Below are 26,857 nucleotides of genomic sequence, written 5' to 3'. Positions count from 1 at the left end.
TTTTTTTTTTTTCCAGAGGGGAACTGGGAAAGGAGATATCATATGACATGTAAATAAAGAAAATATCTAATAAATAAATAAATAAATAAATAAATAAATAAATAAGTAAAGAAAGAAAGAAAGAAAGAAAGAAAGGAAGGAAGGAAGGAAGGAAGAAAGAAAGAAGTCCTTGGAAGATAGTGACCATTAGTATGATACTTTAAGATTTAGGAAAGGAATTGTTAGCAATTTCATTATGGGTACATTATATAAGATGGAAGAGAAATGTGTGAACATTCTATTTATGTGTGCCTTTCCTGCAAACCCAGATGCACCCTAGGCCCGTGATAAGGCTCTTCCTCAGGATCCTGTGTGATACTGGAGTATTCTTTTGATACTTTCTGTGACATGCTGAAACCCACCATCAGAACTTTCATGGGAGGCAATGGTCGTACCCGACCCATACCCATCTGGCCGTTTTGACCAAACTGACATGTATGGTCATAGGTCAGATGTCCCTCCACTTTCAAGATAATTCTTGGGACAATGACACTATCCCAGAAACAACCTCATTTCTCTAAACCTTCTTGTCTTCAATTTGGGCCTGTGTTACTTTTGGTGAATAAGGAGGCCTTACACATTCCTACTTTACCCCACTCACCCACACATAAGAATTTCAATGATGGAAACCTATCTTACCAGAAAAGGCAGCTACAGTAGAACAAATAATTTTTGGAATATGATTCATTTTTCAAAAGCCAAGAACTACATTGTACAGGATATGTCTATTCTTATTTTACACTTCAGAGTTATCTAATTGGTTCAGGCAACTCTAACAGTACCATAGATTGAGTGGCTTGGACAATCATTCATGTCTCACAGCATTTTCATGTGGTATAGAATAAAAATAGCAAGCTGCCTTAGCACACAGGCTCTAATTCCATTCACGAGTGACTGGCCCCCTTGACCTGATTATCCCCCTCCAATGTTTGCCTCTAAGCAACAGTGCAGAGGTTTAGAATTCATACAGGCCCATTGAGTACTCTTTTTTGTATAATTTAAATTTACTGTTTTCAAGTTTATAATTGAAACACTGGTATTCATGCCTCGTCCTTTTGAGCCCCCAAATGATGTTTAATATTTATGTAAGCTCCTGAAGGCTATTTTTGTTGTGTGAAAGGAATAATTTTGTGTGTGTGTGTGTGTGTGTGTGTGTGATGTTGATCAACAGGCACTGGGATAGTTTTCCCCTTTGTCTATGTAACTGTTATGAATAAAGTTACACAGAATCTGTTTTCAGTTCTGTCAACAGTATTCTGAGAAGCAGAATTTCTGGGCAATATAAGCCATTGTTTGGTCCTTTCAGGCATAGCCAAAGTGCTTTATCTTCCCATCAGTGATACAGAAGGGTTCTGTTTTCTTCCCATTTTTCATGAGGACCTTGGTGTTTTCTTGTTTTGAATTTATAACTCAGGATCTGAATAATTTCCTTTGTCTCTCATGGTGACCAATGCTTTCTCAGTATAGGTACTGAGGAAACATTGTGAGTGAATCACACTGATGATCCTGAGCAGAGCATGAAGGAGACTCTACTGGGATTCAGGCAAAACTTATTTTAGAAAACAAGTTAAAAACTATTTTATTATAACACAAGGGCACAAATTGGAGTAGATAAAACTACTCAATGGTGGCTACTAAAACAAAGAAAGAGTTGCCACAAAGCCAGTAAGTTAGAATCTAATAATTTTAAAGAATTGCTTTAACTTTAACCCAAAAGAAATGTCCTTTTTTGAAACAAAGGCAGCTTCAAGTTATTACATAAAAAACACTGAAGCAGGGTGATTAGAAAATTTACATCCTACTGTTTGGGCTAGGTGTAAGGAATGTCTGTGGATGACCATGGGTTTTGTATGTGTAAGAGCAGATGAGCAATTCAATAGGTGAGCACATGGACACATGTTACAAATACCTTGCACAAGAAGCCACACAGAAGTGACGGCTTCACAGCTCCATGAGGGACTTGGTTAACCCTGCACTGATAGTTCTTTCCAGCTACAAAAGACAGGGAAGTTTACCAGCCTTTCAGTACAGCCACATTCCCAGGCATGTTATAGAAGAAAAGCATTACTTTTAGAGAGAAGACTGGAGAAAATGGAGCACTTCAAACTTCAGCATTTGTAAGCTTGGAAGCAACTAACAGGGACAAAAATATTTAATGCCAAAGGAAAACTAATGATGAGAATACAACTTTGTTCCCAGGCACTGAGGGCGAGAATGGGGAAAATGTGCTAAGGTACCTAGGTACATTTTCTTGTTCATAAGACAAGAATGTTTTCTTGTCCATAAGAATGTGAAATGTTTTCTTCAATGGTTAATTTAAGTAAGGAAGGACTAACAAAAGCTGGGATAAATTAAGAAAAAGCAGAATGCTTCAAATATTATCAACCTATTAAAAACTCTATGGTTTTAGACACTATTGAACATTTCCTTCCTAACACACTGACTCTCTTGATCACCAAGGGTCTTTAACATACCTTTAACTTTCTCATAGCATGGCTGCTAATACGATGCATTTCTGGTTCGGGATGGTCCAGTTGTGTATAAACTCTGGATAATGTGTGCAGCCCTCCTGCTACCCTGGCTGGGGCACACTGGACCTGTGTGCCCTCATCTCTGCTTCTCCACAGCCCCACATGCTGTCATGCATCTTGCTCGATGCAGGGCCATCTGGCCCAGTTCTATTTTCACCTGCTCCTTACACTACATAAAAACAGGTTTTAGGGGTTCTCATCTTTCCCTCATCTCTTTTTCTCAAAAGCTGAAAATTTACAAACAATCAATACAAAAAGCAAACATAAGTAAAATTTTAAAATAAGGATATCCATCCCAGAGAAAATGAAAGCAGGCCTCACAAAGTGACTTTTTGGTGTTCCTAACTAGGAATCTCCAAACTGCAGAAAAATATCAAATACACTGAACTACTAACTACATTACAACTGCTTGAAAGAGTGAGGTTATGTCCTTGCTCTCTGTAATCAGGTATTCACATGGATAAAAGGCTCCAGCTTTTCATTCTAATGCTCTCCAGCCAATGGCAGTAATAGATATCATATTGTACAGCTTCCCCATGCCACATAGGGGAAAAGCCAGGTTTTCCTTTTGTGGTGAGCATATCATCAGTATAAAATTTCACTCAATGAAGACATTTAACAAACATGGGACCAACTGGTTCAATATTCAGGTTCTATCATACAACACTGAACAACAGAGAAGAAGGGCAGACAAAATGTGTCCTATACTTTTATCTTTGAAATACTTCAATACTATTCCATCAGAATCGAGTCACCTAGTTTTGTAGGGAATATGGTCACTTACTCTACAGCTCAAAGGTTGTGTAACTGCACATACACAAGAAGATAGAAACTATAAAGTAACCAAACACATTACAGTTTTGCCCAGATAACTCTGTGAGCGTCTCAGACTCTAAAATACTAATGGGTAAAGGAAACATTTTTTGAAAACACAGGACAAATATAATTGCTGGGATAGAGAGAGAAAAGAAAAGAGATGTTTTCTATTTTATAGATTTTTCTCTTGGGCATAATTATGAAGTGACATTCAAGTGCAACCAGTGAAATGCCTATTTTTTTTTCACAAAATCCAAAGACATCAGCAAAACCACCTCTGTCAGTAATAAAAATAAAAAGTCTTTGACTTTTTAAATGTTATCATACTGTCACAGCAGAATAAAATTAGCTTGAAAAACGAGCAAAAGGCATATGATGCCGTTCATTATGTATGGCGGCAACAGCGGCGCTGCTCAGTGTTCATAAAGGCTGCTCCATTAAATTTACCTCCAGTCAATAATTAGGAGTCCACAAATAAACCTGGGCAATTAAATCAATACTTCCAGGCAATTATATTCCAGAGTCCAGGCTCAGTGGCACAAAAAGGCACTATATCAACCTGCAATACTAAGCAGTCTGATTCCATTTCAACAGGGAATTTTTAATACTAACTGGCCAGAATAAGCATATATCCAGATAATGCAGAATATGTACATGTACTTCCACATATGTTAGACACATGCATATATACATACACAAGTGCATGCATGAACACGTGCATACACACACACACATAAGCACACACATGGACAACAGTGTAAAGCATTAGCAAGATTTAAATATATTGATTTATTATTTTATGGATATAATTGATGATAAAATTTCTAATTAAATGAACTACAAGGTCCTAGTTATAAGACCAACACCTAGAAAATCATTACAAGTTTATTTCTATCATTTTAATGCTGAAAAACACTTCATACCAACTATCATTGAACTCCTTCATGTGCCAGGCAGTGGGATGAGCCTGAGCCAGCAACTAAGAAATGAGCTCTGCAGGCTGGAGAGGGCAAACTATTGAACTGAGCACAGGGTCCCAATGAAGGAGCTAGAGAAAGGACCCAAGGAACTAAAGGGTTTGCAGCCCTTTAGGACGAACAACAATATGAACTAACTAGTACCCTCAGAGCTCCCAGGGACTAAACCTCCAATCAAAGAGTACACATGGTAGGACTCATGGCTCCAGCAGCATATGTATAGTAGAGGATACTATACATATCAGTCAAGTTGGTCATCAATGGTAGGAGAGGGCCTTGCACCTGTGAAGGTTCTATGCCCCAGTCTAGGGGAATGCCAGGGCCAGTAAGCAGGAGAGGGTGGGTGGTGAGCAGGGGGAGGGGAGAGGGTACAGCAGTTTGTTCTTGTTGTTTCTTGTTTTTTGGGGGTTTTTTTTTGGAGGGAAAACTAGGAAAGGAGATATCGTATGACACGTAAATAAAGAAAATATCTAATAAAAAAAAAATGAATTCTGTAGGTGGCCCAGCAGCTAAGAGCATGTGTTGCTTTTGCAAAGGATCTGAATTTGGTTCCCAGGACCCATACTGGCAGATTACAACTGCTTGTAAGTTCAGCTCCAGAGGGAGCTGATGCTCTGGCCTCTGAGGCACCTGTCCTCATGTGCACATCCCACCAACCCCACTTCATATATGTGATTAAAAAGAAAGGTGCATCTTAAGAAAAAGAAATGACCTCTCTTTCTCAATATCAAGTTGTCACTGTAAAAGGGCTTCTCTCACAACCGTGTATCTGTATTTGAACAACTTTAACGAAAATGTCACCTATCATATTCTATTATTGAAGTAACTTCACATAGGCTTAGAAACTATATAACGTTAACACCAAGAACATGAGTGGCTTAAGTTTCATTTACTTATTGTTCTGTGTTTCTTGTCTTGGTGCTGGGGTTGGACTCAAGCCTCCATACAAGCTAACCAAAGCCCCTGGCCACCAGCGCCTCTTCCAGGCCTCTCTATTCACTGCTCTATTCCTGAAGTTACTACAAACACAGGAGATGCTGCCTGGTGATACAGATATAAACCAACAATACTTAGTATCAACTTGTTTTTAATTGTTGCAGAAACATTGGCAGGGCCTTTCAAAAGTCACTGACTGATTCTGTTGTTTTCTTTTCCCACTTTGAGAATTATGTTTTAGCTTTTATTTATTTCAGGTTGGGTTTCAAAATAAACAATTAGGGTTTGGAGAGAGAGAGAGAGAGAGAGAGAGAGAGAGAGAGAGAGAGAGAGAGAGAGAGAGAGAGAGAGAGAGAGAGAGAGAGAGAGAGAGAGACAGAGAGACAGAGAGAGACAGAGAGAGAGAGACAGAGAGAGAGAGACAGAGAGAGAGAGAGAGAGAGTATAATGAAAAAGTTTTAGAATGCATTACACGCTGTCAGTGATGTCAAAACAAAAGCTGGCTATGACCAGAAAAGCAGGCTCTCACCTGCCAATAAACTGCCCTTGATCACTTACAAGAGGGGCACATCCCAGCAGACCATGTGTGTATTAAAAAAACACTTGAAAGGGGAGGAAGAGTATATCACACTGGTCACAGTAGCAGCCTCAATAGAGCCCTCAGGGACACCGGCTCGGCCTGGCCTTGTCATCCTCCATGCAGCCTTCCACTCAGCCCAGAAAACGTCGATAGGAAAATGTTTGAGGGGCCTCTGGTGGAAATTTTTTCATTCTTTCTGCATTGACAGGATGCCAAATCAATATTTACTTCCCACTAACAAGCTGCTCGAGGTCTCAGTAGAAAATATTGTAGAGAATGCGGGAAGACACAGTAATAAACAGCTGTCTGGCTGTGAGGAAAACACGCATTGACTGGAAACAGGCCCACAGTAAAAGGTCACTGAAACCCATGAACTCCTCAGGTGTCCGTATCAACTTCCAACTTTAAAGACACTAATAAAGAATCTCTTTTCCTAAGAGGGTGGAAGAATGGATCCCTTTCACTCTAGCAAGCAGAGCACTTGACTCAATAATTTAATTAATGCACTTGCTGAGGCCCATGTTGGCTCTTTCTCAAGGCATTTGCTTCATTTGTTAAGTCCAAAGGTACAAATAGGGGGTTAACTTTACCATTGACCCAAGGGATGCTTCACCTAACAGAAATAAATAAGGGTGCCTGCAAATGCGAGGCCAGCAATATCTATTTGGAAATTTTAATATATGAAGCACAAACATGAAATACCTGTCCTTCAAGAAGTTTCTGAATGTACAACATCCACTCCTTGTCATTTTCAGCATCTATCTTTGTCTTCTCAATTTCCTAAGGAAAATAAAAACAGGTACATTAACTGATACGAACTTATTCTATTCTCTTAGGACCTAGCAGCTATATATTGAATACATCTATAGGATATCAACTAAGAGTGACCTATCTCTTCCAAGGTGGTAAATCCATGCTATTTAATATGTAATTTGTAAATATTCACATACACATGGAAGCTATATTTGTGTTTATACATTTCATAATATATTAAGATTTTTTTCAGCTTTTACAGTGTGGCTCCAGATAGGGATGGATTGGAGTAAAAATGGTGTTACAGTAAAAAGACAAGGCAAGGCTGGAGAGATGGTTCAGAGGTTGTTAAGAGTGCTTGCTGCTCTTGCAGAGGACCTGAGTTTGGTTCCCAGCACCTATGTCAGGTGACTCGCAACAGCCTATAAGTCCAGTCTTCGAGGAATCCAACTCTCCAGCTCTACCTCTGACCTATGCAGGGATATTAGGGATCTCTCGCTCTCTCTCTCTCTCTCTCTCTCTCTCTCTCTCTCTCTCTGTCTCCCACTCTTTCTCCTCCACACGAGTGTGCACACACACAGAAACACCACATGTGAAAGAGTAGATGCATTTGAGAAACTAACAGTTGTTGAAATTTACTACACATCAATCTTCACACTAGGCACTCCACCTAGAGTCTCACCCTTCAACATGAATTCACTGTAGCTATATGTAGCTTATAAAACATAATTCAGGCAAGACACTCCACCTCTTAATCTCTAAGAGATGTATAGTTCATTCTAAATAAACTCTGGTCTGTAATTAAGCACAGCGAATATATCAAGGTGCCCTGATAATGTTCAGAGTGTGTTTGTGCTCAAGTTCTTTTTCTTTCCAGGAGCATTTGCAGACTGTGTGGCCTGTGTGGCTGCAGGCAGAGGGCTCTGGTATCAGAAGCATCAGCTCAGAGGCATGGGTACTGCTTTGGGAATCTTTGGAACAATGAGGAACTTTTTCTAAGGTCACACACTTAAAGGAGACAGTTTGTCTAATTTCCCTATATTCATGATGTGATATCTTTCTAATTTACAGGCCAGAGAGCATCCTTGTAACAATAATCAATGAAAAGCACATGCCTGTATTTGTTTGTGTAAGTGCACAGGTATGTGTGCATGCACACGCATGCACGCACACACACACACACACACACACGCATGCACACGCGCATGCACACACACACACACACACACACACACACTCTCACTCACAGAGGCATACCATCAACTCAAAGCTCTGATTAGCTGATTGCACCAAGTATTGGTGAGGCCCTCGCTCAGGTACTGCTGCCTTTCTTGCACCTTGTTTGATCCTGCATGTGATAATATTCTTTTCCTTTCACTTCCAGTCACAAATGCTGTGGCACAAATTCTGAGACATGGAAATAGGGAAACTAACGACTCATTATCCCATTCACCTACAGGATGAAAGTAATCTCCACGGAATTCTTTTGGATCTTTTCCAAAAAATTCTTGGCAGTTTAAATATCTTTATAGAATAGATCTTCTTACAGCAGAATATCTCTTAGAAGTTCAGGACTGTAGGCATTTCAGAGAATGGTATCATACAAAACCTTATATCTAGTGTTTTATTTTATTATTGAGAAAATATTTATTGTGATGACCTTGCTATCATCCTGTCTTAAATCTTTCCAGACAATAAATAACTAAAGCCAAGCATCTCTCACACAGTTAAAGAGTACTTTGCATAGATGAGACAGGATCCTTTCCCCAGGCCCACTGATAGGAATATGATCCACCCAAACAGCAGTAGCATATCCACCTTAAAACACTGAATATTTTCAAAAGGTAGAATTATCAAAATAATCATTTCAGCAAGGAAAGCCAATAAGTTTGTTACCTTAAAAAAAATCTCACACAGAAGATTTTTATCAAATCAATGATGACTTGAGTGAACTGAATCCAGTTGAACTGGTGAATTAAGAAGCTGGAAACAACCCAGATGTCCCTCAACAGAGGAATGGATACAGAAAATGTGGTACATTTACACAGTGGAATACTACTCAGCTATTAAAAACAATGAATTTATGAAATTCTTAGGGAAATGGATGGATCTAAAGAATATCATCCTGAGTGAGGTAACCCAATCACAAAAGAACACACATGGTATGCACTCTCTGATAAGTGGATATTAGCCCAGAAGATCGGAATACACAAAGTACAATCCACAAATCACAACAAACTCAAGAAGAAGGAAGACCAAAATGTGGATACTTCATTCCTTCTTAAAAGGGGGAACAAAATACCCATGGAAGGAGTTTCAGAGACTAACTATGGAGTAGAGACTGAAGGAAGGACAATCCAGAGACTGCCCCACCTGGAAATCCTTCTCATATTCAGTCACCAAACCCAGACACTATTGTGGATGCCAGCAAGTGCTGGCTGACAGGAGCCTGATATAGCTGTCTCCTGAGAGGTTCTGACAGTACCCGACTAATACAGAAGTAGAGGCTCACAGCCATCCATTGGAATGAGCACAGGGTCCCCAATGAAGGAGATAGAGAAAGGACCCAAGGAGCTGAAGGGTTTACAGTCCCTTAGGAAGAACAACAATATGAACTAACTAGTACCCTTAGAGCTCCCAGGGACTAAACCACCAACCAAAGAGTACACATGGTGGGACTCATGGCTCTAGCTGCATATGTAGCAGATGATGGCCTAGTCAGTCATCAATGGGAGGAGAGGCCCTTGGTTCTGTGAAGGTTCTATGCCCCAGTGTAGGGGAATGCCAGGGCCAGGAAGTGGGAGAGGGTGGATTGGTGAGCAGGGGGAGGGGAGGGAATAGTTCTTTTTTTCCAGAGAGGAAACCTGGAAAGGGGATAACATTTGAAATGTAAATAAAGAAAATATATATTAAAAAATAATAGTGAAAACCAGAGTACATGGGCTGGCTAGGCACTCAGTGCACAGTACTCCCTCAGAGAACACAGGCTTGGAGCTGCCTATGCAGTTAGTGCTCGATGCTCCCTCAGAGGTGACAGGGTTGGTTCCAAGCACCAACATGGTGGTACACCATTCATTATCTGTAACTCCAGCTCCAGTGGTTTTGCCCTCCTTTTCTGACACCAGGCATGCATGTGGTACAAACAATGGAGAAAGAGCACTCATAGACATAAAATAAAATAAATTAACCAAACAATTGTGGTTACTACTGGGTATGGTGGTACAGACCTGTAGTTTAAAAGTGTGGAGAAGCCTGAGTAACATAGCAAGAACCTTGCTTCAAACAAAAGAAAACCTCCCTCTTTCTCCCTTCCTCTCTCCTTTCTCCCTCCCTCTCCTTGCCTCTCCTCTCCCTGCCTCTCCCTCTCCCTGACTCTCTCCCTCTCTCCCTCCCTCTCTCTGCCTCTCCTTCCCTCTCTCCTCTCTCTGCCCTTCCCTGCCTCTCCCTCCCTCCCTCTACCTCTCCCTTCAGCTCTCCTTTTCCCTCTCTCTCCTTGTCTCTCCCTCCCTCTCTGCTCTTTGCCTCTCTCCCTCTCCCCACCCCTCTCAGAATGTGTGCGCGCACGCACACACACCCCAACAATGACAAAAACCCCAGCTACAAGATATACAATATGATTAGCTAAAGAGAATGGTGGAGACAGGAAGGAAAAACTGGCATGAGTAACAAGCAACATGAATCTTCCTAATTGCTTATTATGTCTGCTATCCCTTCCTGTTACATACTTGACTCATGTCTACATTATATATTGAATTTTTCTAAAGGCGTTGAGTTGGTTATACTGTGTGTTTCTTTCTTTGACAATTTGACAATATCCTCATAAAATGAAATCCTAAGAATTAGAATACAAAAAGGTATATTTAAGTAAAAGTACAGCCAGCCCTTTATTCATGAATGTTCAAGTGCCCTTACCATTTCATCTTCTGTATCCAGTATTTCCTCTAGGTCTGACCGTGAGATGTTCAGGATGGAAGCTGCCAAGGTCTGGGCTTTATGGGTTGAGGTTTTACAAGCACGTCTGCTTTTCTGCATCTTCTTAAGCTCTCTGATTTTATGTCTTGTCCCATGGACATCACTTTGTAACTGATTGACCAAAGCCTAAAACATATTGGAGAGAGCATGAGTTCACATGGAAGTCATAATGAAGACAAAATGGCCCAAACATAAAAATGTGAATGCACTAGCAAATCATTTTTATTAAAGTTACCCCAATTTTATTTATTTTGGAAGAGAATGGGCTGTTATCTACCTATTGTCATTATGCAATAAAAGCTCTCTTAAATCACCTCTTAACTACCTTTCTTTATTAACCACAGCTCTCAAACTCAGTTTTAGATATGCTCACTGGTATCTTGGTTGGTCAAGCTTGTAGGAGGCAGGCCACTTGTAATTATGATAAAGCACAATTAAGCTGATGCGACAGTTAGTTCTCGTTATTTGTAAACATACTATTTGCTTATTAATTTGAATAAGATATTGGATAGTGGGCTTAACTATTACATATGCTGATGAAAGATGACCACTGAAAAAGTTGCTTCTGGAACATTTCACTGTAAATCAGAGATACTGAGAACTTGTCACGACCAAGTACAGTGCCCTAGTGATCGACTCAAGCTCACAAGGGGGAGGACTGAAAACACACAGAAAAGCTGACACTATGTCACAGAGGTCTTTACGTTTTCCTTTTGAGAAGTCAGGAAGTGCTCTAGCCAAATAAGAAAAGCATATTTTACTCTGCAAGGCCATAGTTCTGTGTGGTGACACAAGGGTGGCTTTGGGAGCCCAAGGCAGGCTGTCCAGGTGCTGGGCTGATTCAACACTCTGCTGGTTTGAAGGTTTCAATAAATAATACTTAGCAGCTCTCTCATACGATGCAGAAAAGTAAAATTACCACAGCAAAGGTTGCTATCATGTCCGTAGCTGTTATTTGATTTTCTCTCTACTCTTCTTCCCAGATAATAACGACTTACACACACACACACACACACACACACACACACACCAAAATCCAAACAGAGTGAAATATCTGTTTCTCCACTGCATGAGTAAACACCAATCTGATACTTTAGTACAATTTGCTTTTATAACTATTTTGAAGTTCCAAATTCTCATTTGCATTTTTACAAATCAAGTGGAGAATCAGCCTTGACACACCTATATCTTCACTGGCAAATTTAAGCTGGCATAATAAATCACATTATGCTATGGAAATTATATTTACCTATTGAATATGTTAATTTTTCATAGTTTATTCTTTTTTTTAACTATACCATTTCATGGGGAAAAAACGTTTAATGTAGTTGTCCTAGTTAGGCATCCATTGATACCTATGTGATTAATAAATGACCACAAACAACTTGGGGAGAAAAGGTAAAAATCCAGACAGGAACTGAAGGCAGGAACCTGGAGGCCAGAAGAGAAGCAAAAGCCGCAGAGGAACAGTACTTACTGACATGTGCTCAGAGCTCCCTTATCTTGCTTTCTTTTTTCTTTCTTTCTTTTTATTTATTTATTTTTTATTATTTTTTATTTTTTATTAGATGTTTTCTTTATTTACAATATCTCCTTTCCCAGGTTCCCCTTCAAAAAGAAAAGAAAAGAAAAGAAAAAAGCCCCAAAAACTAAAATAGTCCCCTGTTCCCTCCCACCTCCCCCTGCTCACCAACCCACCCTCTCTCACTTCCTGGCCCTGGCATTCCCCTACACTGGGGCATACAACCTTCACAGGGCTAAAGTTCTCTCCTCCCATTGATGATCTTACTTGGCCATCCTCTGCTATACATATGCTGCTAGAGCCATGAGTCCCACCATGTGTAATCTTTGGTTGGAGTTTTAGTCCCTGGCAGCTCTGAGGGTACTAGTTATTTCATATTGTTGTTCGTCCTAAGGGGCTGCAAACCCTTCAGCTCCTTGGGTCCTTTCTCTAGTTCCTTCATTGGGGACCCTGTACTCAGTCCATTTATATTTTCCTCAATGTATTTTATCAATTACAAAAATTAACATTAATTAACAGAAATTCCATTTTCTTGGTTAAATTTTACTCCTAGTTTTTCTTTTATTGTTTTACCATTATTGTAAATGACCATTCCTCTCATTTCTGTTTCAGAGGGCATGCTGTTAGAGAGACAGAACATGATTGAACTCATTAATTTTGAGGTATAGTCTTAGGGATTTTTTAAGTCTACAACTGTGCAGTCTGCAAACAGAGATGACTGTGCCTTCTCCTCATGATTTCTGTACCCTTTATTCCTTTAAGCCTTTTACATTGGTCCTGATTTTACAGAAGGTGCATTTCACTATTGAGTATGACGTCAGCTGCAACGTTAGTGCTTTTACTGTACTGAGATCCACTCACTCTACATTTAATATTTTGTTTTTAAACATAAAAATGTGGAATTTTGTGAATTATTTTTCTATATCTACTGGGTGACAATATGACTTTTTATTCTGCTAATTTAGCATCTCATATGTATTTATTTGCATATTTGAACCATCCACAGCCCAAATACCACTTCAACATAGTGTATGAGGTTTGCAATGTGGCTGGCTAGTACTTGGTTGAAAATGTTTGCATCAGTGTTTGAATGATAATGGAATGTAATTTTCTTCTCTTCCGATGTCCTCATCTAACTTTTCTTTCAGAGTAATACTGACCTTGTAAATAAAGTTTGGAAGTGTTCAGTTCTCTAATTTTTTGGAAGAATTTAAGAAGAGCTGGCATTAATTCTCCCTAATGTTGGGCCAAGCACTGGGGAAGCCATATGGCACTGAAATTCTGTTTGTTTGGAGGTTTTTGATTACTGATTCAATTGCCTTACTTGTTATTCATTTGGATTTTGTATTTCTTCAAGATTCAGTCTTGGTGGGTAGTTGATTTTCAGGAATACCCATTTATTTATAGCTTATCTAACTTCTTAGCATATAATTCTTCAGAGTATTCTCTTATGATCTGGCTCGCTTATTGCTTATCAGTAGTCAGACTTATAAATTCTTTCTATTTTTGCTTTCCTTATTAGCCCAGCTGGCCAAAATTTTTCAATTTTATATTTTAAAAACTTAGCTTGGTTTCACTGATCTTTGTTTTGTTTTCTATTCCTTGTATCTGATCATTTCTTTCCTAATGCATACTAGTCCCTTCCTTCTGTTAACATTGGGTTCAATTATTGTTTCCCTTGCTCTTTAAGATTTCAAGTAAGACTGCGCACTTGAGGCCCTTTTGTTTATAGCTGTAATCTTTCCACTCAGACCCACATTTTCTGCACCGCATACATGTCATAATTGTTTCCACCTTCATTTGTCCTGTTATTTCTTCATTTCTCTCATTTATAATCAGCCCTATTAGCTTTTTGAGATCAAATTGCTTAACTTCCACATTTTCATGAATTTTTCTCCAGTTACTGATTTGTATTTTCCCACAAATAGGGTTAGAAAAGATGCTTTGTATGACTTCAATCTTCGAATCTTTAAGAGTTGTTTTTGTGGCCACATGTTCTGCTGTTCTGAAGAATGTTGTGTGGGCTCTGGTGTTGCTCAGTTCTGCTGTTCATGCGCTCTCTGTTCGGAGGGTGTACTGCCGAGGGGCACCAAGCTCCGAGTATTTGCTCTATATATTTAGGTGCACTAATACTTGCACTATAATATATAAATATTTATAATTGTTTTTGTCATTTTCTTTTTTGTGTTTATTAATTAAAGTCTATCTTGTTATAAATTAAGCCATTTATGTTCTCTTGTAGTTATCATTTGTACGGAATAACTTTTTCTCCAGAGAATAACTTATTCTCTTCCCTTTCAGTTAGGTGTGCCTTTACAGATAAATTTAGTCTTTTTATGATTAATAGATCATACTTTCAAAAGAAAGAAAGAAAGGAAGGAAGATGTAAGGAAGGGAAGTCTATTCAGTCACCAGGCACCTTCTGATCAGAGCTTAGTCCATTGACATTTAAAGTAAACACTGTCAGGTACTGTGTTTACTGTGTCCGTTTTGTTCATTGTTTTCTGAGCACTTGTTCTGCCATTCCTCAACTCCTCCCTCCATTCTTGGTGCCCTCCCTTTAGTGACTGTTTTGTTGTTGTTGTTTCATATACTTTGAGGTCTTTCTTTATCCGTGAATTCCTATTTTAGAATTTCTTTTGTCAACATCTTGTGGCTTTCATAAAATATCTTGTAATTGTAGTTTCCTATTTCCAGCTGCTAACAGCATTGTTATAATGATCACATATTGATGACACTTCTCACAGGTAGAAATTAAATATTATGATTTATCAATAATTTTATATTATATATCAACATCAAACTCTTGTCATTTAGTTTCTACATGTTTTAATTTGTAAATTGTAATTGAGTTATTTTTACAAGACAACTAAATTACTAGAGTCTATAGAGTTCTCCTAAGGAATCCTGGGCGGCATCCCTAGTAAGGCACACAGCCTCCATATCAGTTCACTGGAGCAGTTCTCTTCCCCCTCACCCCCCCCCCCCCCCCCCCCCCCCCCGCTCCCTCACACAGCCTCCATGTCAGTTCACTGGAACAGTTCTCTTGCCCCACTCCCTCATTCTGAAGGACTGTGTTTTTGACTGCAGGATTCTTGGCTGGCAAACTTGACTTTCACCGTCTTGAGGACATCTCATATTCTTACGTTTGAGGCATTTATGAGCAGTCCTTTGGCAAACTTACAGGCGTGCTCCCTTTCATAGGGGGCTCTTGTATATGATGAGTTATGTTTTTTTTCCTTTTTCAATATTTTCTTTGCATATGCTATTTGGCAATTTAATTATATACACTCCCATATAGAACTTTTGTGCTCATTCTTTTGGGGGAAATCTTTGCAGTTATGAAAGTGCTCCTTCCCTCTCTTTCTCTCTCACTCTCTATCCAAATTTGAGACATTTTCTTATATTATTTCTTTAAGTAGTCTTTTGTTCTTTTATCTCTCTGCTTTCTAAAATTCCTATCACACATATATTTAGTTTGATGATGTCTCAGAATTCTTGTGAATATTTTTCTTTTTCATTTAAAAAGAAAACTTTGCTTCTTCTGTGTAATTTTAAATGACCTATCCTTGAATTCAAGGGAATCTTTTATGGAATATTCTACTTAATCTTTTGTTGAAAATTTTAGCCCAGTCTTGTATTATCTCTATAATTACTTTTCTCCATAGAAGTAAATGTCTCTAATTGGTAACAGCTTCATTTTCTTTTAGTATAACACACACACACACACACACACACACACACACACACACACACACACACATCTTTTGTCTTTACAAACACAGCTCATACAGAAATATTAGTATTCCATTTTATAAAAATTTTAAGCTTGAAATCATAACTTAAAAGAGAGAATATAAATAACACAAGTTAATTTTACAATTTTCTTCAGTATTTACATTTTCTGAGAACACTGTTGTTCCTTTTCTTGTGGTTTCTGTTTCCGTGACAGGAAACACTTTCTTCCTGCTGTTTCCTTATTTCATCCAACCCCCTGCCACGTTTCCTTGTACTTTGCACACGTATCTGAGAGGACTTTTCTGATTGCCCCTTGTTTGGTAGGTTTCTCTTTCATTAGGTCAGATGGGCCTTCATTAGCTCATCTGTCTGCATCGTGTTTCTCTTTTGCATGACCTGCCAGTTCCTTTAGTGTTTGCATGGTTTAGGAAGAAGCCACCTCCACGCTTCATAGATTTGCTTTCACAAGGAAAAGCACTCATCAATTAATCCAACTTCTGAGTTTGGATGAACTAGCTAGTGGCACCAGTGTGTAGTGTGCTTGCTCTCAGGATCCCGTAGTTTGGCAAGGGTATTACTCAGTCTTTGAGTTCAACGGGGCTCCTGGATGGGCTTTGCATTCAGACATGGTTACTAGTTAGATACCAATTGTTGTTGCAGCTAGCTAGCTACAGGCTATGTTCCTTGGTTGTGTAATTCCAATGGTTAGACTTTCAATTGAACTTTCAATAGAGGGTTGGCTCCTGATTTGAAAGAACAAGGTTGTACTCTCTGGTCAGAATGTTGTTGAGGACAGATTTTGTGTTTGAGTAATGTTGCTGGCTCCATAATCAGGCAATATCCCAAGCTGGGCCCACTTGGATAGATGAACTCACTGGCAATGCTTTCTACACAGATAAAGATCCTGGCTTTACTCTCTGTTTGGGCAGGTCATTATAGGGTAAGTCAGGCTGTCCACCGGCCATTTTTTATAAATCAGTAAGGTTGTAAATATTACACACATACAAACCTATAGTATATATAATTCTGTGTGGTTGTAAATATTACACACACACACAAACCTATAGTATATATAATTCTGTGTATGAATATACATATATAGTTTTAATGTACTTTTCTCATTTAAGCTCATTCCAATACCAGATATAAAAAAGCCCTCTTTGAGTTGTTGTCCAGAGCTGTCCAAGAGACTTCCAAAGCATACAGCTCATTGCTGTTGCCCTTGGTTATCCCCATAGAGGTGAAAAGTAAGCCCCTACTGCTGAAGACACCATGAACTGTAGAATCAGAGTCCAGACCCTTGAATCAGAACTGACCTAAATGCCCGCTCTCTGAGGACAAATTTGCAGTGCCAGAAGATGCTGTGGCGATTTGAATGAAAATAGCCCCATGGACTCATAAGGAGTGGCATTATTAGAGGTGTGACCTTGCTTGAGTAGGTGTGGGCTTATTGGAGCATGTGTGGGAGTGGGCTATCAGGTTTCAGAAACTCAAGCCAAATCTAGTGGCTCACTGTTTCTTCCTGATGCCTGTGGATCCAGAAGTAGAACTCTCAGCTCCTTATTCAGCACATGCCTGCCTGCATGCTGTCATGCTTGCTGTCATGACTATAATGGACTAAACCTCTGAACTGTAAGCCATGCCCAAGTGAATGCTTTCCTTTATAAGAACTGCATGGTCACAGTGTTTCTTTACTGTCCAATACCCTTAACTATCAGGGAAGCACAAAATTAAAACTTTGAGTTTCCAGTCAAAATGGCTTTCATCAAATGTCAGGAGGATATGGAGAAATGCAGGAATGTAAACTTGTACAACTACTATGGAAACCAGTACAGAAGTACCTCAAGACACAGAAACGGACTACTTACACCCTGTAAAGCAAAGCAAACCCTCCTTCCTCCCGCTACATTGCTTCTGTTGCATCTTTTGCTGAAGCCACAGCAAAGTGATGTAATGCTCTAATTCCATTTCGGTTTACTTCTTTTTCTAGCATCTTACACTGAAAGTTGATTTAGATACTCACAGTCTTCTTTTTGAAACTATCTTAGGAACTCAAATGTTAGGTCTATCTTAGTCCCAAATCATACAGCGTTTGAAATTTTTTAAGTAGATGCATTTTGATAACTATTTTGTTAAAGCATAATTATACTATATTATACTGATGATAGATAGTGAAAATAACTTTTGCCTTTATGAATTTGTTGAGTAATGGTATAAAATAGTCTTTATGAATGTTATAGATGGATTTCAAGAGAAAGTATCCTTTCTATTTTGAGTAACTGATTTATGAATATACTATAGATTAAGTATACTATGTGAAAGTAATGGTCTCATCAATTCCCTTTTGTATTTCCACACTTCCTTCAAGCATTACTTAGCATGTTATTAGGGACAGAGAGAAGGATCACATACCTATTTTCTTTACACCCATATATGGCAATATGAAATAACACCCATGTCCTTTATAATGATCGCCAATTGTCCCAATATCAGAGGATATTTTCAAAATGAAAATACTTTCTTGGATGGACATGTCAACACACAGCTACTCTGTTTTCAATTATGATCATTTATTATAACCAGCAGCAGTAGTGTTCAGTAAACAGGAAACCATAATATTTGCACTCTTACTAGATCTAGTTTACCAGCTTTATTTTCTTAAAGTTTTCTAGTCTTATCTGTGAACCTTCAATGTATTAGCTAGTAACAGAGTTTCACTTAAAAACTCTGAAGTCATCATCCTTATCATGGTTTCCTGAAGAAATAATGCATTTTAACAGCTTTTTAAAAAATTCTGAAGAGGCTTGAATTCTTGGTTCTGGGTCAAGCAATGGTTCTTTCACTAGGAGAATTCCAAGGTGTTGCCGGGCTGACAAGTAATTCAGAATTGTGCCTGTGTCTTAAGAGCATTTAAATAGGTGTGCTGACGTATAACTGACATAGTTTAAAGTTCACTAGTTAGGGTAATATATTCTTATTAAAACCTTTTCCTTTTAAAAGCTCTAATCTTCCTTTAGTATGAAGATTTGAGACAAAGATTAAGTATGAATTCAAGGTTCATATTATAGAAGTATTTAAAACTTAATTAAAAATAGATCAGTGTTTAAATATTAACTATGCAAATGTAAACGTAAAATTGGAATGTTCAACAAATACCTACACTAAAGGAGAAAGAAGTACATATACCCCAAGAATCAAACTAAATCTTACCAAGCAAAAATCTACATTGATACGGAAACCACGCACATGTTCCAGCTAAATACTGTTGTTGGCTGGCATGTATTTTTTCTTAGTTAAGAACAACAACAAAAAGTCTTGAGAAAATGGTGCCTGGCATATGACTCACATACAAGCACATTAACAAGCCTATATATATATCAGGGCTGACTCAAATTGAGCAAACACTTCTAGAAATTTCCCCAGTGTGTTTTATCCAGTTACTGGGAGAATTCAAAGCCTCAGCTCTGCCACATATATCCAGCCCAGATGCTCAAAGCACTTGATTTCACCCCAGGGCCAAATTCCATATTCAAGAGTAGATCTAGAGCAGATGGCCCTTCCACCTCTTCCATAATCTGCTTGTGCCCTACAAATAAAAGAGAAGACTAAAGGGAACACAGACTCCACAACAGGACCAGAGCAAACATTAGTACTATTAAAACTACTGATAATATTTATTAAGTAGTTTAGTATACATGATATCTAACAAGCTCTATGAAGAATACATTGTGATTATTATGATCCATATAAGAACTATACATAGTTATGAACAGCTCTTGCCTTTACATTTTTAATCTGAAAAGTATCTATAATTCTGGTACCATGTGCATATGTGTGTGTGTGCATGTATGTGTCTGTCTGTCTATTTATCTGCCTGATCAATTCCTCAGGAATGTCATGAGCCTCTTGGCTAATGGTACTATAGGGAAATTATTGATAATTTTCCTTCAACTTGGTTATAAAATATACTTGAAACAATGAGAATGAAAAGTGTACAATTGCATTTTACTTGTACACACAATAGCTGACCAGATGACTATCCTCTTATTTACCACTGCTCTCAATAACAGTTGATACTTTCAGAGCAGTTCTGCTTTGCCAGGCGCCATTCTGAACTTTTAGCTATGAAGATTTACTCCAACCCTAACCCCAGGGATGCTCTACTATCATAATCATCTTATGGGGAGGGAAACTGAGGTCCAGAGGATTAGATCATTTGCCAGAGGTCACAAACTTAGTATGGAGTAGAGTTGAACTCGGTACTCGTGGCTACAAGTTTAAAGGAGAGATTGCTATGGAAGGCCGTAAGCTAATTCTGGAAGTGGGTACAAAGACGGGAGGAAGTAGAATTTGAGAAAGGGTGAGAGTTGGAGAAGAGTGAGAAAGAGTACACTTGAAAGGCAGAATGCCATTCAGTTACAAACGCATAGAAGCTTAGACGTGATACAGCTAACACAGCAGGGCCCCAGAACCTGCACATGGTATGTTACCTGGGTGGGTGGCCCCTGAGCTTCGCTGCCCAGTCCCAGATCACTCAGGAAAGGAAGACAAGTGGCTGACTCTGCTTTACTAAGACCCAACCCCCCAGTCTTGACCAATGTTTCTACATTTGGCTACTGGTAGCCTTTGATTAGGAAAACTTAAGAGTCATGATATTAGTGTCAAGCACACATCAGCAGAAAACACAGTTACAACAAATGTCAAATGTTTTTGTTATATAGATTCAATTGCTAAAAAATGTCTGGGTACCACACATGTGCCTGGTGTTCTTGGAAGCCAAAAGATAGTTTCAGACCCCCTGAAACTGGACGGACACATGGTTTTGAGCCTCTTTATGGGTACTTGGAACTGAGCTAGAGTACTCTGCCAAAAGAGCTAGTGCTCGTAACCACTGAGCCACCTCTCTAGTCCCCATCTAAAACTTCTATCTATCCATTTAGTTGTCAAATGCAGATTTGGGGTCCTGCTGAACTAGAAACATGATTCAGTAGATTCAAGGCCAATATTATACATTTTGCTTAAATATAATAGAATCAAATGATTCTGAAGTTGGTCATCTAAAAGCTAAGTGTTTTAAACCAAGGGTAAAAATTCCAAAAGAATTCTAAACATAGCTATTTTACAGATTCTCTTGAGACAGGTTCCCGCTGTGTAGCCCAGGCTGGCCTAGAACCCTCTCTGTAGACCAGGTTGGCCTCATACAGAGATCACCCTGCTTATACCTCCTGAGTGCTGGGATTAAAGGCAAGAACCAATATGCCTTGTTTTTATTGTACTATTGAAAATGTTATCCAAATTAAAATTCTATGAAAATATAACAATCTCAAATTTATTTATTTATTATTTATACTTTATATAATTGTTGGTTAGCATAGAGGACCAGTAAGTCACCTTTAAGGATTAATATGTCACCTCTGAATAACTAGAGTTTAGAGACTCAGGTACATAAGTAAAAAAGTATGCTTTTTAGGTTAATTTTTGCTAACCTATTTTCTGTGGAGAAATGTACAGTTTATTTTATCATGGTCACAAAACTACACTAAGTGAATAAAAATCAAATTACATAGTCATGAAATTAGTTTTCTATTGTATAATTTCTGGTTTTCATTTACCTTTTTTCTTTGAAAAAGACCATATTCAAAGTATATTTCCTAAAAATAATGACTGAAAATAATAAAATGTCTAATTCATATTTTAAATCCTGCCTAAAAGCACAGCAAAGGAAACTGAAAGTTGAAAAGAAACCAGGAAAACAAAATCATAATAAAATGGTTCTACATGGGTCAAGTAGCAACAATATTCAGAAATTTTTCATTATAAATTAAAGGGTGAGATTTTTATAGTAAGCAGAAAAAAATGGCATTTTAAGTCAGGAAAGGGAAATTACATTCACTAGAATTCATCTTTTTAACCACTTACAATCTTCCTAGGCATATATTATTGCTTGACTTTATACCATTTAAAATTTTAATAAGTGAGGTTAAATGTTTCTTTCATTCATTTTGTGGATACTTTTAAATGAGAAACTTATAAGGACTTATGATTTCTAATGAGACAAAGCCAGGCATCTCTCTGGCACATTATAGACAATGCTTTGGGCTCCTAAATTGTGGGGGAGTGTACAACATAATATAGCACATAGCTAAAACCCAGTTATTTGCCAGTGCATAATTAAAGGAATATTATTACTTGTAAATAAGACCTATGCCTGTAGACATTCTGAAATACTCAGCAGAGTACCTTATTTACTGAGGGCTTAAAATATGGCCCAACTCTTGATCTGTCTAGAGAGAAAAATCTACTTGAGCTGATATGAGAACATTAAGATAACATAAATGTAAAATAACTTATTTTACACATTTTAAAGTTTAACACATTTTAGATTTATTTTTATTTATGTGTATGTATTTGTCTGTCTGTGTGTATGTCACATATGTGCACTTGTAAAAGATGCCAGAAGGTGTCAGATGCCCTGGAGCTAGAGTTACAGGCAGCTGTGAGCAGCCCTATGTGGGTGCTGGCAACTGAAGTTGGTCGCTCTGCAAGGGCAGCAAGTGCTCTTACCCTGTGCCACCTCTCCAGCCCACTTACTTAGTGAGGTACGAGCTGGTGGTTCATCTTATGCTGAGTCATGGAAACAAAGGCAGTGAATGGCGATATAACTTTACAGGATATTTAAATTTATATTTTATAAAGAGTCCCTAACTGGAAATGCACACCTACTGAGGCAATAGGACTTCCTTGAGTCTTCCTGTTCGTCCCTGCTTCTACATTCTCGAATGGCAGCTTTCATGCCATCTGCAGGGAGAGCACCATGCTCACTAAGGACTGAAGCACAGGAGAAATGTGGTTCGGGGCAGTGGGGAAAAGAATGGACTTTATTTCCCACTGCAGACCATTTTATAGTCAACATGGACAGTCAATAGGACTACCATTAATACTTCACATTTCCAATGTAAATGTCATCTAACTAGCCTTCATTATTGTATGCTTATTCTTTCGAAGGCACTATGGTATATGCTATGGAGATAAAGATTAATAAATTACTGTTCCCACTATTAAGGAACTCATCATGGTCTAGCTGGTGGAGACAGATTTCCTTACTAACTACATGACAAAGAATAACAGGCACTGAATAGAGTTATTGGCACTTTACAGGGGATTATCCAGGGCAGAGCCATCACAGGCTCTCTGCCCTCAGTGACTGCTGCTTCTGGAGAAGGGAGGAGGAGTGCTGAATGTATCTCCCCCTTGGCCCGCAATCACAGCTCAGGAGGTTCTTTGTGCAATCAATTCCCAAATCTTGCTGGTGTTCTTTGACGTTTAGGTGGCATCTAGATAAGACAACTGAGCCATCACTTATGTGCAGGCACTTCGGCTGCCTTAGTGTTCTCCTGAGTCATTTGCTGCTTGTCCGGCTGTACTAAATTCATGTACCTTAGCTTAAATGAACACAGGAGTATCTTTGTCCTTGCTTGGGTGATTTTTAAAACAGTGGAAGTGACTTAATTCATTTTAAGTCTACCTTGATTACTTGACTACTATCATTTCATTACTAAACTAATGTTAAGAAAAAAAATATTAACAATAGGGTGAATAATTTAAAACTCAAACCATAAAATCTGCTACAGAGAAAATTTGAACACTGTGACCCTCAGGGTAGGAGAAAATGTTTTGTGGATTTGTAAAGCAAGAAAGCCGGGAACACACCTGCACTCCTCATGAGGATTAGAGGAAGGAGAATCAACAGTCTGAGCCAGCTGATCTATCTATCTATCTATCTATCTATCTATCTATCTATCTATCCATCCATCATCCATCTATCTATCCATCCATCCATCCATCCATCCACCCACCCACCCACCCACCCACCCATCCATCCATCCATCCATCCATCCATCCATCCATCTATCTATCTATCTATCTATCTATCTATCTATCTATCTATCCAGATCATCGCTAAGTGGTAACATCAGCAACAACTAAAAGCAAGGACCTTGACAGCTCCCCAAATCCTCAGAAAGAGGACAGCGCCTCTGCCTGGGGAAAGCACTAGTGACTAAGTCTCCAATGACTCCAACCTTCACAAAGACGGTGAACTCTTCAATTTTTTCATTGGCGAACAACAGTTTCTTCTGCGCGCCTTCCAGGACCTGCTCACTCTGCAGCGCTAAGCCTTGGAGCTGCTCTGACGCTGCTGTCTCAATCTGAGCCATGGCTGCCTCTGTGTCATTTAGTTTTGATATCAGGACACTCGTCTTGAGATCCTGCAAAAGACTGCTATTAACAAAAGACAAAAGTATTTCATACACATATTGGGGAAAGGGCGTTATGTGAGTCAGACTGCATCATTCTATGCATGCGACTTACTTTCATTTGGGTAAACATAATGCTTGCTTTGCTTAATTTTGCTAATGCACTGTACTCACTAAGGTAAGATAAAGTCTAAGTGTTCAGGTAGTGACACAATATTCTTTATAGTCATGTGGAGTTATTAAGTAGTTCATATTGATGTAGGGAGAAAGGGTGACAGCATTAAAGATGAGAACTGCATTCCAATCTAAATCTGGATGTTCAGACACATACCTTTTTTTCTAACTCCTCTTTAGTTTTCAGATACATCTGTTCATACTGTGACTTCTCTTTCACAGCAACATTAAGTCTTTGCTTTAGTGAATCAACTGATACCTTCTTGTTGGAACATTCTTCAGTTAATGACTTCACCTGCAATAAAAGTATAAAGTTAATTACTGTTAGCAAATGCATTAAGGTAGTATACTGTATTGTATCATCAGAAACTGAATTAGTCTAATTGAATTCACTGTCTCATAAACTGTATCAAATTAAAATAGTCTATTTGTAGTATTCACATTATGAAGAAACTAGCAATTCTTCAAAACCAAACTAAAACATATGATATGTATAGTAGAATAACAACATTCTTTATATAGTTCAAAGAATAACAGAATAAATTGCTTTCCATTTGAAGCTTAATGCCACTAGAGAAATAATTACTTAAGCAAGCATTTAAAGCTATATCTGAAATGGTTTGAAGTGAAAGTATAAAAGAGGGGCTGGAGAGACAGCCCAGTGGTCAAGAGCACTTGTTCCTCTTACAGAGGACACAGGTTTGATTCCCGGAACCCACGTGGCACCTCACAACCATCTGTAAGCTTGAATTCCAGGGGATATGAAGCCCTCTTCTGACCTCTGCAGGTACCAGGCATGGATGTGGTGTACAGATACATACAGGCAAAACACCGATACAAACTTTAAAAAGTTAAACCTTTGTGGGTTGCATAAAGAACATTTAAAAATTTAAATAGCACTGGTACATTAGTCTGATTCTGTCCTTTTACACTGTAGGTTTAAATAATATAAAATAATAAATGAGGACATGATTATGTAAAACACGAGTACTAGATACTTTAAAAATTAAGCGTTTTCCTGCATGGAAGTACACAAATAGGCAGACTCTGTATGTATATAATATGTGGAATTGTGGAGTTTTGAATTCTGAAACAAATAAAAATGGCATAACTATGTAACTGCATATATATACATACATATGTATATACATATATATCCTATAAGTATTTTGCAGAGATGCTCAATACTAAATATTTATGCAAAAATGAATACAGTAGAAAATAATTTATCAGTGAATACAAAAATTGGTACCTTTTTTTCAAGAGTTTCTAACATTTCATTAAAAGTCTCATTGCTTTCTGAATTTACTTTCTGTCGAAATTTCAAGTCCTCGATCAGGTGTCTTTTCATGGCTATATCTCTCTCCATTCGAGACATCCTTAAGGGGAGAAGAATTTAACAGGAGCAGAAAGTATCTTGATATACTGTACCTATGATCAGTCCTACTATTTGTTTTGAAAAGCTGATATTAATGCCACTATGTCAGTAAAATAAATTGCATTTTAATAAGAATCTAAGTATCATGCTTTAGTAAAATCCATAATCTAGTTGTTACTTTGTTATTATTACATATTTGCATTCTAGCAAAAGAAAGATTAACTGAGTAAGAGCATTATAATTTATAGAATTTATGAAACAGATTATATTTAAATGATATTTTTACATTGCTTAGGTATATTGAAATGATTCATAGAGACTATCAAAATTCTAACAATGTTAAGAAATAATACTGTAATTTGGTTAAAAATTTTAAAATCCTGCAATATGCAAAGAAACTGTAATCAGGCACACTAATTTTACCACTCAGTTGAGACTGAATTCACCTATCATTTCGCCTTGCCATGCTGAGTATTGTAATGCAGTGGTAACCTCAGTGACCCCTGCTCCTGATGTTGTAACTATGGCTCCACCATGATGGGAAGTGACAACAGCTCATACTGACTGGACCTTTGCTATCTGTAGCTATTACAAACGCCTCAAGCACTGACTCACTTATCCCTCGGAAGAATGACTTAAGACTATTAGTTTAAAGCACAGAGCTAGTAGAAGGAACCACGATTCAGAATTTCCCTAGACTCCTCAGTACTAACCATGGTGATACTGCGTTTGGTCTATACACATTTCATGACATTTTCAGTTACACATAAGAATGAATTTTATTTGGAGGGTTTGGGAGACAGGTTTTCACACTGAAGCTCAGGCTGGTGTGAAACTCACGGCGAGGCCAGGTAGGCCTCAGCTTCATGGCAGTCTTGCTTTGAACTTTATAATACTAGAATTACAGGCACAAACCACCACATTCAGCCAGTAATCCTCTGTCTAAGTTTTATTTATTAATATGTTAAGTAAGTTTTCACTCATAATACTGCCTACAGATATACATATGATAAATTCATCAATGATGTGTTCTATCTAAACAGGTTATTATATAAAAGCTTTAAAAGTTATACAGCACAAAGAAAGAGAACCACATTTGCTGAATATCATAGGATATTTAAACTCCTTTAAATAATATATATATAAGAACCTGTAGCTATTTTATGAGCAAATAAAAATTTTCAAT

The 26,857-nt window shown here is 38.1% G+C and overlaps 1 protein-coding gene across 2 annotated transcripts in view; it reads right to left on the bottom strand.

Annotated features, from left to right (window-relative positions):
- Window positions 1-26,857, bottom strand: part of Cntln (centlein) — a 241,922-nt gene that overhangs the window by 7,272 nt on the left and 207,793 nt on the right. For both annotated transcript variants that reach the window (XM_031377791.1, XM_031377792.1), the window contains exons 21-25: window positions 25,546-25,672; window positions 24,451-24,588; window positions 23,946-24,131; window positions 10,545-10,730; window positions 6,582-6,659 (exon numbers count right to left, since the gene is read on the bottom strand). In XM_031377791.1, the coding sequence (XP_031233651.1) occupies window positions 6,582-6,659; window positions 10,545-10,730; window positions 23,946-24,131; window positions 24,451-24,588; window positions 25,546-25,672 (715 nt within the window). The remainder of the gene's footprint in view (window positions 1-6,581; window positions 6,660-10,544; window positions 10,731-23,945; window positions 24,132-24,450; window positions 24,589-25,545; window positions 25,673-26,857) is intronic.

This window comes from Mastomys coucha, unplaced genomic scaffold (assembly GCF_008632895.1).
Source record: "Mastomys coucha isolate ucsf_1 unplaced genomic scaffold, UCSF_Mcou_1 pScaffold18, whole genome shotgun sequence".
Taxonomy (NCBI): domain Eukaryota; kingdom Metazoa; phylum Chordata; class Mammalia; order Rodentia; family Muridae; genus Mastomys; species Mastomys coucha.
The sequence above is the reverse complement of the archived record's forward strand: the minus strand, read 5'-3'. Positions and strand labels throughout refer to the sequence as shown.